This window comes from Manacus candei, unplaced genomic scaffold (genome assembly GCF_025592945.1).
Source record: "Manacus candei isolate 608988 ecotype Guabito, Panama unplaced genomic scaffold, ASM2559294v1 h1tg000018l, whole genome shotgun sequence".
Lineage (NCBI taxonomy): Eukaryota > Metazoa > Chordata > Aves > Passeriformes > Pipridae > Manacus > Manacus candei.
In genome coordinates this window covers 17,151,315-17,167,661 of record NW_026138066.1, presented here as the reverse complement: position 1 = coordinate 17,167,661, position 16,347 = coordinate 17,151,315, and the positions used below count along the sequence as shown (strand labels likewise).

General features: G+C 36.4%; 1 protein-coding gene across 9 annotated transcripts in view; it reads right to left on the bottom strand.

Annotated features, from left to right (window-relative positions):
- ERC1 (ELKS/RAB6-interacting/CAST family member 1) overlaps window positions 1-16,347 on the bottom strand; it is a 290,099-nt gene that overhangs the window by 195,325 nt on the left and 78,427 nt on the right. For 5 of the 9 annotated variants that reach the window (XM_051784916.1, XM_051784921.1, XM_051784922.1 and 2 more), the window contains exons 6-8: window positions 14,593-14,676; window positions 11,896-12,063; window positions 4,598-4,765 (exon numbers count right to left, since the gene is read on the bottom strand). In XM_051784916.1, the coding sequence (XP_051640876.1) occupies window positions 4,598-4,765; window positions 11,896-12,063; window positions 14,593-14,676 (420 nt within the window). The remainder of the gene's footprint in view (window positions 1-4,597; window positions 4,766-11,895; window positions 12,064-14,592; window positions 14,677-16,347) is intronic. The other 4 variants (XM_051784919.1, XM_051784920.1, XM_051784924.1 and 1 more) reach the window with 1 other exon arrangement.

Sequence of the window (16,347 nt, the reverse complement as noted above, 5' to 3'; positions counted from 1 at the left end):
ATTTTGATTTCTAAGCTTTTTGAAAAGCAGAGGACATTTATTTCCTGTGGAGAAACGCAATGTTTCTTATCCAAAAGTACAGGAGCATTTGGAATCTTCCCAAATTCTAGCTAAACAAGTCAGCACAGCCACCAAAGAAAAAATAAATCTGTGTTCTTCCTTTATCGCAGGTCAATTATCACATAGCACATGGGGAGCTGCCAAAAACACTGCTATGTTCAGAAACTAAAACTTGCATTTTATTTGCCTGCAGCTGCATTGCACAAAGAAGGGAGTGTTAACCCCCCTCCCCAAGACAAAACATGACCTATCCCAAAAGCACAGGGTGATTGATTCACTGCTTGCTTTATTTTTTTTCTTTCAGGGTACTGTTACTTATCTTGTGTCCCAAATGCTACTTCTATAAAATGCTTTGATTGCAATGTATTGATTTTTTTTCCTCATTACTCTTCATCCTTGTCTACCAGCACAGATAGACAGATGGGGTAAAGAGAGTAAAAAAGCACCATTTAAGGTTTTTCAGGTTCAGATTTCAAATTTGCCCAGCATGGTCCCTGTTTTATTATCAGAGACACTTTCCCCTTGCCTTGAGTTCTAACAACTTAAAATGAGATTTTATGCAAGATTTATTTTCAATGAAATGAGAAAAAAAATTAATCCTGAAGCTCCATGAAACTAAGTTTTTGCATTAAATTTTCAGACATAAAGCCAAAGTCTCCAAATTTCTAGCATTTGCCCTACTTCTATTGTATAAAATAAAGGTGCTATCAAGCAGCATCACTGTATGAGCTTAGAACTGGAAAGATTCCAGAATTTAAAATGGGAAGCATGTGGTTTCCTCAGCAACCTGGAAAATGTATTTTGGTGCCTACTGGGTATTAGTAATGATGCCAATTGTAATGTTAATTTTTCAGATCTTTGTTGTTCATAATCTTCTTCTGTGTCTTTTAACTGTTCTCTAATCAGCCAGTAAACTGTCATGACATTCTTCATCTTGATTTTTGAATGACCTAAAAGTATGCTTTCTAGTTCACCACCTTTAATCAATACAATGAAAATAATGCTTCATAAAACAAACCACGCAGTGGCCTCTGTCAATGAATCCAAACAGAGACCCAACAGTAAAGGGTGCATTTTAAAACATTTGTGTTTCAACAACAGAATATTTTAGCAACTTAGGATAGCACTTAGGATAGTTTTGGGCACCACACCAAAAAATTCCTTGTCAGTATCATCAGAATAGGTGATTCCATATCTAAAAGAGTCACAGAAAATAAAAAAATATATGAGGTCCAAATACCCAATTGACTATGGTTACATCACTAGTACAGCCAACCTCTCTAAATTTCAAAAGAAGTAAACAGCTTCTAAATGGGTAAGTTTTGCAAGCTAATGATTTTTTAATAAATTATTTTCTTTTCAAATCTTTACCATTTTAGCTTTTGCTAGAAATTTTCTTTTCACTTAGCATTGAAAAAAAAATATTAGTGTGCAAAATTTAGTTGATTAGAATTGAACTTCAAAAATATCCTCCAATGTGAGTACCTGTTGAGGGAAGAGTATGTGGTAAAAACTGATTGAATAGTATCTACTAATCCAATTCTTAATTTTTATAAATTCCTTCAACATGCCAACACCTGTCCCCTGTTCCTTCTCATAACTGCTGATTCCAAATATCCATAGAGAAATATTACTTAACACTATAAAAAAAAAGTGGTTTTTGTACCACAAGCCTTCCACAGTCCTTCACTGTATTCAATTAAAATGCCTGAGTACCATTTAAATCATGTGGATTAACTTAAAACAAACATTTACTATCAGATAACTAAGACAGTAAAAAAACCTCAAATAAACTATCTATGATGTCTGTGACCTCTGAAGATACTTTAAACTGTACCTTCAGTTCTTCAACTGGAATATACAGGTTAAAACCTGATCTGTCTGAACATACCAGCTTATAATCAGAGGGAGGAATAAAAACTATCATGCATGGAGGTAAAAGTTTAAAGACTGCATATTTTTTTAATGACAATAAAATTCTGAACTGTCCCAGAAGGTCTGAAAGACAGCACTTGGATAAAGTAGAAAACAAGCTGTGCACTTTAATAAGAAAATGCACTCTAGAAATGCAAAGAAAGAAAAAGTAAATCACTGTTTACAAGCATTAAGAGAAAAAAAATTACATGAGAGGAACTAGAGACTTCTAAAGTTGCAGACAAGGGGCAGAATTAGCTATCTGTGAAGTCAAAAAATGGCAGGCATATATACCAGATAAAAATGAGACTTCATCATTTTTCCCTAGCACGTGAAACATTTTATGCAAGTTCTCATAACTTCCACAATAATATGTATCAAAAAATCAGATCAGTCCTTCCTTAGGTGTTGTCTCAAGCTCTGCTTTTCTGTGGAAAAATGCTAAAGAGAACAAGAAAAATGCAAAGCCCTGCTTATTTAAGTAAAAAGAAATTCCATATTGCACCACTAACCTCCAGAATTGTCAGCTGGATTCTTCACTAGGTTTGTTAGTCATAGAAACTGAAAAATTAATCTTTGAATTTACAACCCTCACAATTTAACTGTTCATGTCAAAGGAAAAGCTTCCAGCAACTTCGAGGCTAAAGCCCATTCAAATCTCTGTGATTCTAGTTAGCAGCAGGAAACACATATTTTTTTACAGACAGGTTTTATGGTTTTTATATGGAACAGGTTGCCCAGAGAAGCTGTGGATGTCCCATCCCTGGAAGTGTTCAATTCCAAGCTGGGTGGGGCTTTGAGCAACCTCGTCAAGTGGAAGGTTCCCCACCCGCAGCAGCAGGATTGGAACTAGATGATCTTTAAGGTCCCTTCTAATGCAAAGCATTCTATGATGGTTTGATTCTATGGTTTTGAGTGAGGGTATTTTTGTTTAAGAAGCACAGAGAAAGATTTACAAAACACCACAAATTGCAATTTATTATGGCAGTGTTATCCTCAGCTGAGCTGTCTAGAAGACCAGGATCTGAAACCTTTACATCTAGAAGCCTGGGTCCTTACTTTCCAGCCTGAAGAGACCAGGTACTTATACCTGGAAGCAGCAACAAACAAACCTCAAAAAACAGGCCAGATGCAAGAAGATACAAGATGAAACTGTCTTAATATGCATTACAGTGGTCTCAAAAAAACTAGTATTAAAGAAAGGGTAAAAAGAGAATCTTTAGCACTGCCTATAAATGATCTAATGAAAGGTCATTCTCAAGTGTCAAGTAAAGCGAGTAAGAAATCGTGTGAAAAAACAGTGTAAGAGTAAATGGAAGTAAAACACCCTCACTGACATTTAACATTTACGCAAATGTCAGATTCCTCACTTCCTGGTTAAACGTTCAGCTGGGATCTCAATCTATGTCTGGCGTGTGCATGGCCAATTTTGAAAACAAAGAGAAAGTACAGCACAAAAATCAGAAATCTGTAAGTGTTTCTAAAAAGATGAACAGTCAAAAAAATGAGCCCATGAAGACTGGGAATTAGGGCTCTGCTCTAGAATTATTAATGACTTATTTATGGCTTAAGTCCATGCCTGGACTTTCATTCCCACACGACGTTTGCTGTAACAGACCTGAACATGACCTAAACCCTCATGATTCATGGTTATGTACAAGAAGAAAAGGCATTGGCCAGGAGTCAGAAATTAATCAATATTCTGAACTATTAATATCATGAGAATTCCACAGAATTGTTTAAAGGTCTAGGGAAAAAAATAAAACAAAAACCACTCCTATTTACAGCCTAATACATTTAATAAAAGTTCTAAAAGTAGCTTCTCTAAAGATATAGAGAAAAAAATATTCTTTAAAATTTATTGTGATACATGCATTTCCCTCTTTTTACCACACGTGGCAGAAAATTGGGATATATTGTGTGCAATTTGCCAACAATCATCTATAACGATGTTCACTGCCCCAGGACTCAATGCCCTTTGGGAAACCTCTCTAATTGCTCTGACAGGGTCTACTTCTCCTTACCCAGACCTCCCCCATTTCACTGATAAGGTCTCCATTTTCTTATCCAGAAAGATATGAAGGATAGTCTGAACCCTGATTATCCTATTCTAGCAGTTCCCATAAAATATTAAGTATGATAAAACAACATTTCTAATGAAAGTTATACAAAGTTCTTCCTGAACTTTCCTCAGTAAGTTACAGAGAAACCATCCTAATTGCTTCTACTGATACATCATCTCCTGACACATTTAGTCACATACTGAAGTTATAGTCAGCCAGTGCTCTGTGCTTCAAACCAGTGTAGCTTTGGTAAGGTGGTGGGTGTGAAAAGATTGATTTTTCAGATGATGTGCCCTCACACAGATACATCAGTCATTGTTAATAAATAGCCCAATGGAAGCAGAAGCAGCACACACAACCACCGAAAGGCAACAACCTCTGCTTTGAAGTCTTTCTATTTTCTTATCAAAATTTCAAACTGAAATTCATCATTCACCAGATTCCCATTACACGAATGGACTCAATATCCGAAATGTAAATTCTAGCACAGACTTTTTGACAGACTTGGAAATGGAGATGCATCAGAGGTGTGTATCTGACGTAGACCTCTACATTCTTACCTTCTTCTGAAGAACATTAACTTTGCGTTCCTTCACCTCTAACATGTCCTTGAGGTCATGGATCTCTCCTGCTTGAGTCCCCTTCTCCTCTGCCATCTCCTGAATCTGCTTTGTCTTCTTATTTAGCATAGTCTCCTTCTCTTCCAGACGTAATCGTAATGCATCCACCTAGATTTGGAAATGCAGAAACAGGGTTTGTTTAGCACTGAAGAAGAGAAATTTTAGAAAAGTAAAACCACACTTCCACAGGGGAAGTATTACAAACAGATTCAGAAATCTAACACCCCTTTAAGGATTCAACATATATAAGATTGTGATAAAACAGTTATCACAAGTGGCAGGAGACCAAACAGTAAAAATAAACAACTGTTTTATTTCCAAACTATACAAGACTAATGCTCCTTCTTGGAAAATCTCATATTGTACTTCTCACATATCTCACCCTTGTAACATACAAGTCTGGAATTTTTTTCCCTCAAAGTAGAAGCCAACACAATGTGTTGTTGAGAAGTTCTCTCGTACGTAGGGAAACTGAGCCTTTTATTTGAAACATCACTAATACTCAGAGATTTAAATATTGACTCTTAGTAACAAATAGTCACTTTATATTCTAGGTTTTATCAGAATACTAGCTGAGCCTGGAGGTAAAGAAAGCAGAGTTCTTTGCAGCAACTACAGATCAAAACATGGGAAGAGGTTACCTTAGGATGGCTAAGAATATTTTGGGTTAAAAAGCAACATAATAGTTTATATGCAACATGCCTTTTCCACAGGATGCAGTCTTATATTAGAGATAAAATGGAACAAATGACACAGTACAGGATATTGTGGGTGCAATTTGAACACGTAAACACATTTAGAGCTTCCACGGCCTCAGTAAATTTAGAAACACACTGGGAATTCTACAGTATCCTCAAACTTCAAAACTGCATGTTCAACAGCTTTTGCTTTTCCTTCTTCATTTCTCTTACACAAACGAAACACCTCACAAGACAAAGCAAATGGGAGAAGGAATCAGAGCTATCTGAATATAAATTTGATGAGAAGAATAAGGTCACCACAGAGCACAGACTAATCTCAAAGACCATTGTGGAATACGAAATCCAACACCACCAACCTGCTCAAGACACCAAAAGAAACCCACTGACCCCTATCCACTCAACATTCAGACAGAGCTCAAATCTGCCAGCTTGGCTGCTAATCTTATTTGACAGTATCAGATTTGGTTCCTGTTAGCTGAATCCATTACAGGACATCAGTCACACAGAGTAAACACGGTGATCAATGAATTCCTTGGTCCTTCTGCACAGCATGGACTAGCAGAGACACAAAGTGAAAAGATGACTTTGACAACTCCAGCTAAGGAAAGAATTTAGGAAGTCACTATGCCTATGGTATTTTGAGCAACATTTAGTTTCAGTGTGTTATTCTAATTCCATTTTATTTTGATTTGTTAATGGAAAAGTTGCCTCTAAGGCTCTGCATTTACAGTATGTTACACACCCACAGAATCCTTTGCTGTTTTGTCTGACTCCTTTCACATAGAGAAATAAGCACTTGCCAACAGGGAAAAGGACTGCCCTGCTCTCCCCATCAGCGCTGCAATCCCGCTGCCACCTCTACGTCTGGAGCCTTCTCACTTACACATACATTATTAAAATCACATTTCTGACCTTTCACCCAACAAGTGGGGCAGGGAGTATAATCTGCAGGGATATTAGACTACCAGCTATACCCAAATATGATTTATGGGACAGCTAGTGTTTGCAATGAAAAGTTTAGCAGGTGGATCAGGCTTTGTCTTCTTTCTAAAAACACGCAATTTCATAGATTGATTACGTTATGTTCTTCTCTGGACATCTCTGATATTAAAGCTAAGAGTCACTTTTACTAATTCTTGAAGGGAAACTGAAAATCTCCCTCAAAAGAAAATCCACATACTCTCTACAGTTGTGTTGCAAAATATTTGAGACAGTCCAGATGCCTACAGTACAGTATAAAGTGAAAAGAGAACATCTGCAAATAGAAATTTATCCACAGAATGCTTTCCATTTTCTGATTGATTATTCTCTTTGAACTCTATATTAGCTTATGGTTTGGGGTAAATTACATTCCTGGTTTTATTTGTGTGAGGTCCTTGCCTAGGAAACCATAGAAAACACTTTCACGAGGTATTTTCAAAGGCTGGCAGGACACACAATGATCACCTTAGCACCATTCCTGGTAGAACACTGCACTTGTTTATTCATGTCAGCTCAGTTTATGAATGGCATCCTCCCACAGTGACAAGAATTGAGGTCTGTGGGAGTCAGGTGATGCCAACTTCAACAGAGCCAGTTTAAGATCTTCTCTGTACATGGAAACAACCAGGCAAACAGCTACTGAGGTGTGACGCCCCTTGTCCTGACTTCTGTGTCTTGGATGGTGTTGTCTTAACCCTGGGTTAACCTAACTGCTTCCACAGTAATAGACTGTCATGTCTTTAATTATGCATGGCAAGCAAATCTTACAGTACAGCTCAGGCAACTGCTAGTCCTTCGTGTAACAATGGGCTTGTTAATTTGACCTGCACACATCATCCAATTGCCCATGAAACTTTAGCAAAACAAGCACATTGGTTGCCACCTTAACACGACAGCCTTCCTAGGTACAGGGGCTTCTCTTCAGCTGGGTACCACACACTAGACTTGAATTTTTTCACTGTAAGAACAATATAAGAAAAGCTGTGTTGGGAACCATTGATCTGTCTTCACAGGATTTTCTATCAGCAACAAATAATACTCTCTGACTCCGTTCTTAATATGTATAGCCACACATTAAACATGTAGAAGTCCAAACTTCTGAGAAAATCTAGTACATTAGTAGCTTTAATGACTACCAGAACACAATAAATAATATTTACTATAAATTTAATCTTAAACCTTTTTTAGAATCTTGATTGTGTAGTTACAGTCTTAGCTTTCAGAATATTCCCAAACTATAGGGAAATCACTTAAATTTTCAGAAGTCCACAGTGAATTTCAGAACTGAGTCAGGAGTTTGAGTCAATAGGACTTAGGTTGCATACTTTTTTTTCCCTGGATTTTAACATCATCCCCACTGTACAGTAGCAATCAGGTTATGACGCTGCTGATTCTCACCTGGGGAAAAAATCCCAGTGTGTTGTCTTTTCCTGCATGATTCCTTCTCATCTACCTGTCACCTGTTCAAACCATGGTTGAACTATCAGTTTAGACAGTGAACTAAACTATACTTAATTCAGAGGTTTCAATCTCCCCTATGCTCTATCCAAGCCCAAATTTCTCTGTAACAGCAAAATTCAAAATTCTAATTCTCTGTTGGTATGACTACAGGCAGTAAAGGCAGAAAAATGAACAGATGGAATACCAATCTTGAAATGTGTGTTTAGAGCTTGCAAAGGTTTCTAACAGAAGCCAGTCACTTTTTAGAGCAGAGGTTAAGTAATTCTGTGTCAGCACTCAGAATTCAAAGATAATTGAGAAATGTACAGAGACATGAAATTATATTTGGTATGTGTGTGAGAGTTGCTTTTCACCTACAGTAGCTATTCTTATGTGAATTCTCCAAGTATGAGTATATTTTAAAAAGGATCACTTTTGTGACATTTCGTTACTAACTTGCAAACATATCATGTAAATACAAAAAAAAAAGAGTTAAGCCTTTTTACTGATAGCATAGTCTGTAATTAAGACTTTAAAGCTATGTTTATTGACTGATTTTGAATGCAGTGGTAGTTCACAGGACTTAATTTAATTCTCTATTTTTGACATTGATCTTTCTTATTAATTATGTTAAAGTTGACTCTTTACCTCCTTACCCAGACTGCAGCAATACCAAGTATGGTCTGTAGAAGTGAGTGAATTCTTTATGAACACACAGCTCCAGTTACACCTGGACAACTTAGCAGGATTACATGACCATGTCACGGGGCAGAGGAGCACACACCTGGCTTTGTGCAGAGCTTGTTTGGTTCTTGCTGGAGTTATAAACTCAATGCAGGACAGATATACTGATCCTAGGGCCTGCTCAGGTCAGAAATCAGTTCAAATGCTCTTCCACAACCTTTGGCACAAGATATTAAATGCCTAAACACAGCAAACTCAGTTCTGTGAGCTGACCTTCATGTTTGCAGGTGTCAGTACAGGTCTTCATGTAGCTGCTGCTAATAAGTCTTGTTAGAGACACTCAGCTCCCATTTGCACATTCCTCACTAAACGTAATCCACTCCCTAACTGTCTCTGATTTGGGAGACACTGCTATAGTTTCAAAACACCACTATAAGCCCTAATAAAGAAAGATCCTTAAAAAAAAAATTATGTTCTACTGAGATATTCAGAGCAAATAGAAACTTACAGAGGACTAGATTCATTTTTCTACTGAATATTCATATGAATTTACCATAGGAACAGACCAATTACAGAACCATGCCAGCTTGGGCAGTATGCAAAAATAAAGGGGAATGTTCTCACTGGTTAATGTAACCTCCCACTGAAGCCACATACCTTCATACCTTCTGGCACTGACCTAAGCTGAAGGGCTTACTAGGTAAAACAAACTTTATATGGATAAATCCTTAATTCCAAAATAAATACTGACTTATTTTCTGTTTTGTTTACAAAATGACTGTACAATTTTAGAGCTATTTTTAAAGGTTTCTTCACAAATCAAAAAGTTAACCACAATATCCTCTCCACCCAATAGCCCTCAAGATAAACACCCCACAAACAGCTAACTGTTGTTTGTAGTTCTAGGGTGGCAGGTGGCAAATCCATTTTTGAGATATTATATCAACATTTACCCCCACTTACAAGCAGGTTTCTTTAACAGAAGATTAAATAAAGGTTATGAAGATATTCTCTTTTAAAATGTTTATTTAAATATGACTTGAAAATATCAATCCCCTATGAAGATGCCTGCCGGTATATGTCAGAAACTGCACCTCTCTTCCTCCTCACAACTCTCTCTAGGTGTCTTGAGAGAAGCTAGTTATGTTTTTAACCAGTGCTGTCAACAAGTGAGCCCAAGCAGGATCTCACATTCCTATCCCATTCCCAGTGACAATGCTTGTATAGAAAGGAATCTTTTCCTTTAAAAAGGATGCAATGACAAACATCTCAACACTGTATATTTACAACACATTTCAACCTTATATGTGAGAGAATCACTTGCAAAGACAGATGATGATTTAATGGTTGAGCTTTCTGAGAAGAACACCAACAAGGATGAAAAAGATAAGACTATCTTTCAAAAAATGTAAATATCTTCTTGGTACTACATAAAAATTCTTAGAAACATAACTAACCATTCTAAATACCTACTCTGATACAATGGAATAGCCAGTTTATCAAACACTTTGTACATATTAAGTTCATACCAGTCTGCTAGATCTTACTGTGGAGAACATGCTGGACTATTCAATCCATTAAATCTATGATAAAAACATCATTCTAAACCAGTATTGTTAATCTTTTAGCTACAGCAGCTCCTTACTGAAAGACAGACAGACAGACAGCAAATCATCTTTCACTGTAACTGCAGATGTTACATTTTACTTACAATATCTGAGAGCAAATTATGTGAACAACCTAAAAGCAGTAAGCAGAAAAATCTCTCACTCTTTTCCCCCCATCCCACTCCCTTCAGCCACTTTTCATTAGTAAAAAAAGTTTGCACATTTTGAAGGAAGAATCCAATTTGGTTTTGAATTGTGGTGCTATATGAGAACCTCATTTGGAAGCACCCAGTGCAGAATGAATATTTTCAATGATTATTTTGTAATATTACAAGTTAGACAGTAATTTTCTACATTAAAAAAGTAATTTGGTCTTCAGCTAAAATAAAAGCAAAATGTTCTGAATACCTGTCAAGAGTATCTATCAACGGTATATAACCAAGTCTTCTTGTTTTTAAATATTCTGTTTAAATTTTGTACATTTTGAGTAAATATGTTTAAGTACATTAACAGCTGAAATTATGACCCTCTACTGAAGTCTTTTAGCTTGCTAATAAAGGGTATTTGTTCAAGAACTTATCTCTCATGGCCAGAAAAGTACTGGTATTTCTTATTTAAAAGTAAGAAGAGAAATGTGTTTCTAGCTTTGTAGGTTTTCACAATACTGCACAATGATTTAACATAACTATATTCTCTTCAATCACTGTTATGGTTTAAACCTGCAATTTACCTCTGAAAATGTTTATTTACATAATACCCATTTTCAATGATATTTTGAAATGTAATTTTTTTATATTTTTTTTTAACAGACATGTATGAATCTAGGGTACATTCCTGAACTAGCAAAAAGGAAAGAACAAATTTAATAAGAGGTTTATGATTGTAAACTAGTACATTTTCACAGTTATACCCACTAATGCAATTTCAACTTTGACATAAATCTGAGTATAACCAGAAAAGCCATCTTAGAATATCAAAAGATATTTACTATGTAACTTGATTTCTGCATGTCAACAAGGCCACATGCACTCACAGATTCACTGATTTTGGTTAAAGAAAAGCTACACGAGGGTAAGAAGTTCAGATCAATTCTCTTACACTCTTAAAATTTGGAACTTTCCTCCCAGCATTACCCATAAATCTTCTGCATGCATATTTCACAGCTCCGTTGGCTTTCTCCTGTTTTAGCTGTAAGGACACCTAGTTTTTGATGCATCACTGCCATCTTTTGGACTTCCACTAATACTACAATTCTCCAAGTCAGGGATTGTAATGCTGTCTGCATTCATCATTTCATGCTTGCCCTTCAAGAGTGTCCAGAAGCAATACCTTTATGCCCCATTTCGCATCTGTTTGATGTTCAGATACACACTTGGGTCTTACACAATGTGGGAATTTATGAAGCACTTGTTACTGAAACACAGTTTAGAAAATATCTTTCTTTTCTCTTGGAATGTGCACCATAGAACATGAAAGCCCATATTTTAGGTGTGAGCACAGTCTTACATGCAAGAGTTCCTGTCCATGCTGACAGTACTAGTGAAGCCTCTGCAAGGTGTGTGCTACTGGAATGCTCTTTCTTTTTCTGCTCTCTTTTAGCTACAAGGTCATTGAAAACAAATCCCCCCAGCAACTCCCAGCTCAGCTGAGCACCCATACACACATATTTGTCTTCGATAGAGAATCAAACATATAATCAAAGATACAAAGTGCTCAGAGCAAGCAGTACTGAAAGGCGGTGGGATTGTATAACCTAAGTAAAAATTAAACAAAATAATGCTTTTTATCTCTGAAAAGTCAGTAGCTAAAGAGTTGCCCATTTCACCTCTGTCTGCAGGATGGCAGCCCTTTGTTCTTTAGCTGTAAGAGACTCTTTCAGAACCTCGATATGCTGCTTGCTGTCAGAGAACTGATTTGTGAGGGTCTCTAGCTTTGTCTGCAAGGCCAGCAACTCGGTGTCTTTGCGTGACAGCTCCTGTTTCACCTGACCAATCTGAAAAAGAAAGAAAAGAGGGGCAAAGGAAGAAATAATTTATATCTTCCTTTACAAAAATGACTATAAATACACACAGCTACCAACAAACAGTATGATACTCTCCACTTATCCCACGGAATTGTGAATGTAAGGCCAGCAAAAATTTGTGTCATGAGCAAAGGATACAAGGAAAAAGATGGGGGAGCAATAGCATCAATTTTTCAAGAGAGGTTCTTTTTAACAGAGGCAATCTGTTCTTATTCATCTTCCAAAGGACTGACCAAAACCAGATACTTAGCAGGGATAAAGTTTTAATGAAGATGAAGCAGAACCACAAGAAGAACCCCTCTCAGAAGCATGATGTTTGCTTTGAAATGTCAAATCAGAAAGTTTCCCTCCATCTCTCCACCTATCAATCCAGACTCATGCTTATAGAAGATGTAAAGACACCCTTACTTTCCCCACTATTTACAAGACCGCCATTTCAATCTTCTAAGATTTAATTTATGGAGGCTTCTTAAAGCAAATGCAAATATACATCAGAACAACATGAAAACTGTTTGTGGAACTGCATTTTCTTGGGAGAAGTTTCCTAAATTTAACTTAGTAAATTAAATCAGTACAGAAATGCAAATTTTAACAAATGTAGGTTGGATTATTTAAAAAGATTAACGGTAAGAAATGCTAAAATAAAGCACTGAAATAAGCTGAAATGTCCTTCTAAGTGCAATCATCACCCAGGACAATTTTTATTAAATCTGGGGGAAAAAGAAAAAAAAGAAAAAGAAAAAAATTCATTAAAGAGGACAGAAAAGTCTAAATGTAGACTTATGTCCAACTTTCCAGTTTGCTTCCTACAGATCTCACAGAATAGCAATATTTTATTGCTGCATATATTATATAGCAGAGGTGGACATATCTCTAAAAACTAAACAGTTTTCCCTTTTTTAACTTGAACAATTTTGTTTGTGACATTAAAAAAAAAATCCCTTGGTCTCAAAAGTATGTAGGCCAATGCTTCAAAACAGAAATTAAAGGACATCACAAACTAAAAAAAAATTGTCAAGGTCATCCTCCATGTTTGGGAATGTGTTAAGAACAAAACAATGGTATAATTTATAATTTTTTTAAAAAATTTAATTAGAATAAATGCACATACTAGTAGAAATAACTGAGAGAAAAAGTTTGAGTAAATGCTGTTTTATTTGACAACATTGTTTCAATAATGGGCTACTAAAGAAAGAAAACTCTTTACCAAAGAGTATTAAAATAGCATCAAAATAAGTCATCAAGGACTCCTGTGTTCCAGTGTGAAACAGTGTAAATGAGGAGATGAGGAAGGAGGATGACATATCTCAAAAACACCTCACAGAAACTTGTTTTTTTTAAAATGGAATAATTGGAAAGTGTATAAGACGAATTTATAGAACTATTCAATAGTTTATTGTTCATTTAATTTAAACATACTAGGTTGGGGTTTTCTATATTTTTACTAAAAGCAGATATGCACACAGAATGATTTTGCCACCTATATAAATTCAAGACAAAGGTATTGATGTTAGCAGCATTATTTCTGCTGTCAGCCACTGGCCAATACCACCAGTTGCACAATACTGCCAGGCACAGCAGAACAGCTGGGAAAAGATGAATTATTTACTGCTGCTCATGTTTTCTAGAGTATCTAGACTAAAAAAAGGCCTCCTTAAAAAATTTCAGATGACACAAACTTTTCCAATTAGTAGGTAGCCTGAACTATAGTAAAACTTTTTCAAAACCACTTTGGACTTTCTTTGAAAAGATAAGAGTCTTTTTGGGGTCATCTCAGAAGAGATGTTTACCACATGTCATTACATTAAAATTCCCAAGTAGTACCCAAACAGTCTTGTCTCTAGAAATCCCCATTTCAGAGCTGCAAGCTCACACTGCAAATGTGCTAAAGCTGTTTAGAAAAAGTGCAGCACATACCATTCCACATTGCAAGAGAAGTTAAGACAGCATCAAGTGCTCACACCTCTCTTCTTGGTGATACACTGTGTTCCCTCCTTTGAGCGAAACTCTAATTTCACAGCAAAGGAATAACTTAAGCTCATGCTGCTAAAATTGAACAACCCGTTTCAAAAGCGTTCAGCATCCAGCTTTCGTTATTTTTTGGGGAACAATGTTAAGAGGGTTCAACCTAAGATTTGAAATTAGTTTTGTTTCACTAGGAAAAGTAAACCTCTTTGAAAGTCTGGCCCCAAAATGGGTGCTGAACACTTTTGAAAATCTGCTTCAATAGAGAAGAGTAAGTTATTGCTCAAACAGCTCATACCATTAAAAAGAACCAACAAAATGAATACAGATGTTCAGCCGAAGAGTGATGTTATTTATGGACACCAAAACCATGTGAACAAAAAGGCAGCTACAAGGCTGAGCAGGCTGTTAGTTCTACTTGTTATATCAAGTTGTTAATAGGGTAAGAGAAGAAAAGCTACTCCAGAAGCCAGAGAGCTACCAAGCCCCAGTGAATGGCCGCTGCACACGAAAGATAGATCTTACTGCAGAGACCTCGGTCTGGAGACCAGCCACTCTTTTTTTCAGGTCCTCCCCTTGAGCCTCTTTGGCACTTAGCTCTTCCTTCAGTTGCTCTACCTGTCACGACATTGTTATGCTTTTAAATATTTATTATTTGTCAGCTTCTAGTTACCCAGTCCAAGTAACTAAAAGCGACAAAGAACTGAACAGAAGAATCAACACTGGTCACTCATTTTTCTCTTCCATTCTTTGTTAAGTCTTCTCAGAAGTTTAATATCTGTGTAATTTCATATAGGTCGCCAGACATGAATTTGATTATGAAACAAAAGATGTATAGTTATGGTTATGTTCCCATATGTCAGGTATAGGGCACTTATCCCAACGGTTTTGAAACTGGAATTCATAAGGAAAACACATCAGGAAAAAGGACATATTTCAACTTAAGAGGAGTAAAGTTAATTGTCAAGATACAGACACAAATTACTATAAAATACAACAGTGAAAAAATAAATGCTGTGCAATTACAAAACAAGGTAGGACAACCGGATTGGAAATGGTTACGAGTCATGAGAAAACAGTTACCACAAAGGACCAAATTTTCTGCAGGAAAAATAAATGAGCAGACACAACAGACAGAAGAGATCCAGAAATCAAGTAGCTGAACAGATCTATAGGTTCACAGAGGGAGAAGGGAAACTAACAAGAGAAGTTGCTAACAAGAGAAGAAGGAAAGAAGAAAGAAAGACGAAATAATGGAAGGAAGAGATGCTCAAATCATGTCTCCATTCCTAACTTGAAGGGGATATCCTTCAGTTCCTGGAAGCAACCCAGTGGAGTAAAGGACAAAAGTATAAAAGAACAGATGTGGTTATCTTGAGGTAGATCAGTGAGCTGGTGTGAGGCAAGTGGAAGAAACACATACTTAGTATATGTTCCTACTTCAGGGCAAGTAACACTTCAAGATATTTCATTCAGCATTCTTTTCTTGACAAATAATTTCAAGCAGGACAAATGCAGTAGGCTGAGGACCTAGTAGAGTCATTTTCAACCTCTGTCCCATGGATTTGTATACCGCTCACAGGGAGTACACAAAAGTTCAGAAAAAAATTAAGAAAAGTAGGACTGTTCACAATATACTTGAATTTACTGCACAAGGGGGCCTGAATCTTCATTAAAGATCGTTAGGGCCAGCTAAAAGACTGAGAAACAAAGAATGAATTCACTTTTGCCTACAGACATTCAATAGTCAGTGTCCACCTTTATACCTGAGGATCAACAAGTCTCACTGCTGTATTTCTCCTGTATTCCAAACAACATAAATTAATGCTGGCACCACCACTGTTGTAGAATCTACTCTCATTCTGACTCCACTACTGAAAGGAGAGTGAAATGGAAAGCCATTATAGGGGCAGTTCATGCTCTTTTCAGTCTTTATATAATAACAAGGCCTACTAGTTATAGAACAACAGCTGCAGAAAGAAATATCCTTTTTTCAACAGACTGCATTTGAAAAGACTTTAGACCAAATAAAACCTAGAACTACAATGGATTAGCAATGGACTAAAGATAAACACAAAATCTTTCTAAAATAAGAGAAAATCAAGAATGACAATAAAAGCAGAATTTTGGCCACTGACCTTACTGAGCCAGCATTATCATATTTTCAAATTTGAATCTAAAATTCTCTTGAATATTTACAAATTACTTTAGTGGTTTAATGGTAGAACACAATAAATTCTGTTTCCCAGCACTCGAATGGGAAGCCAGACCATAAATCAATCCTAGCTG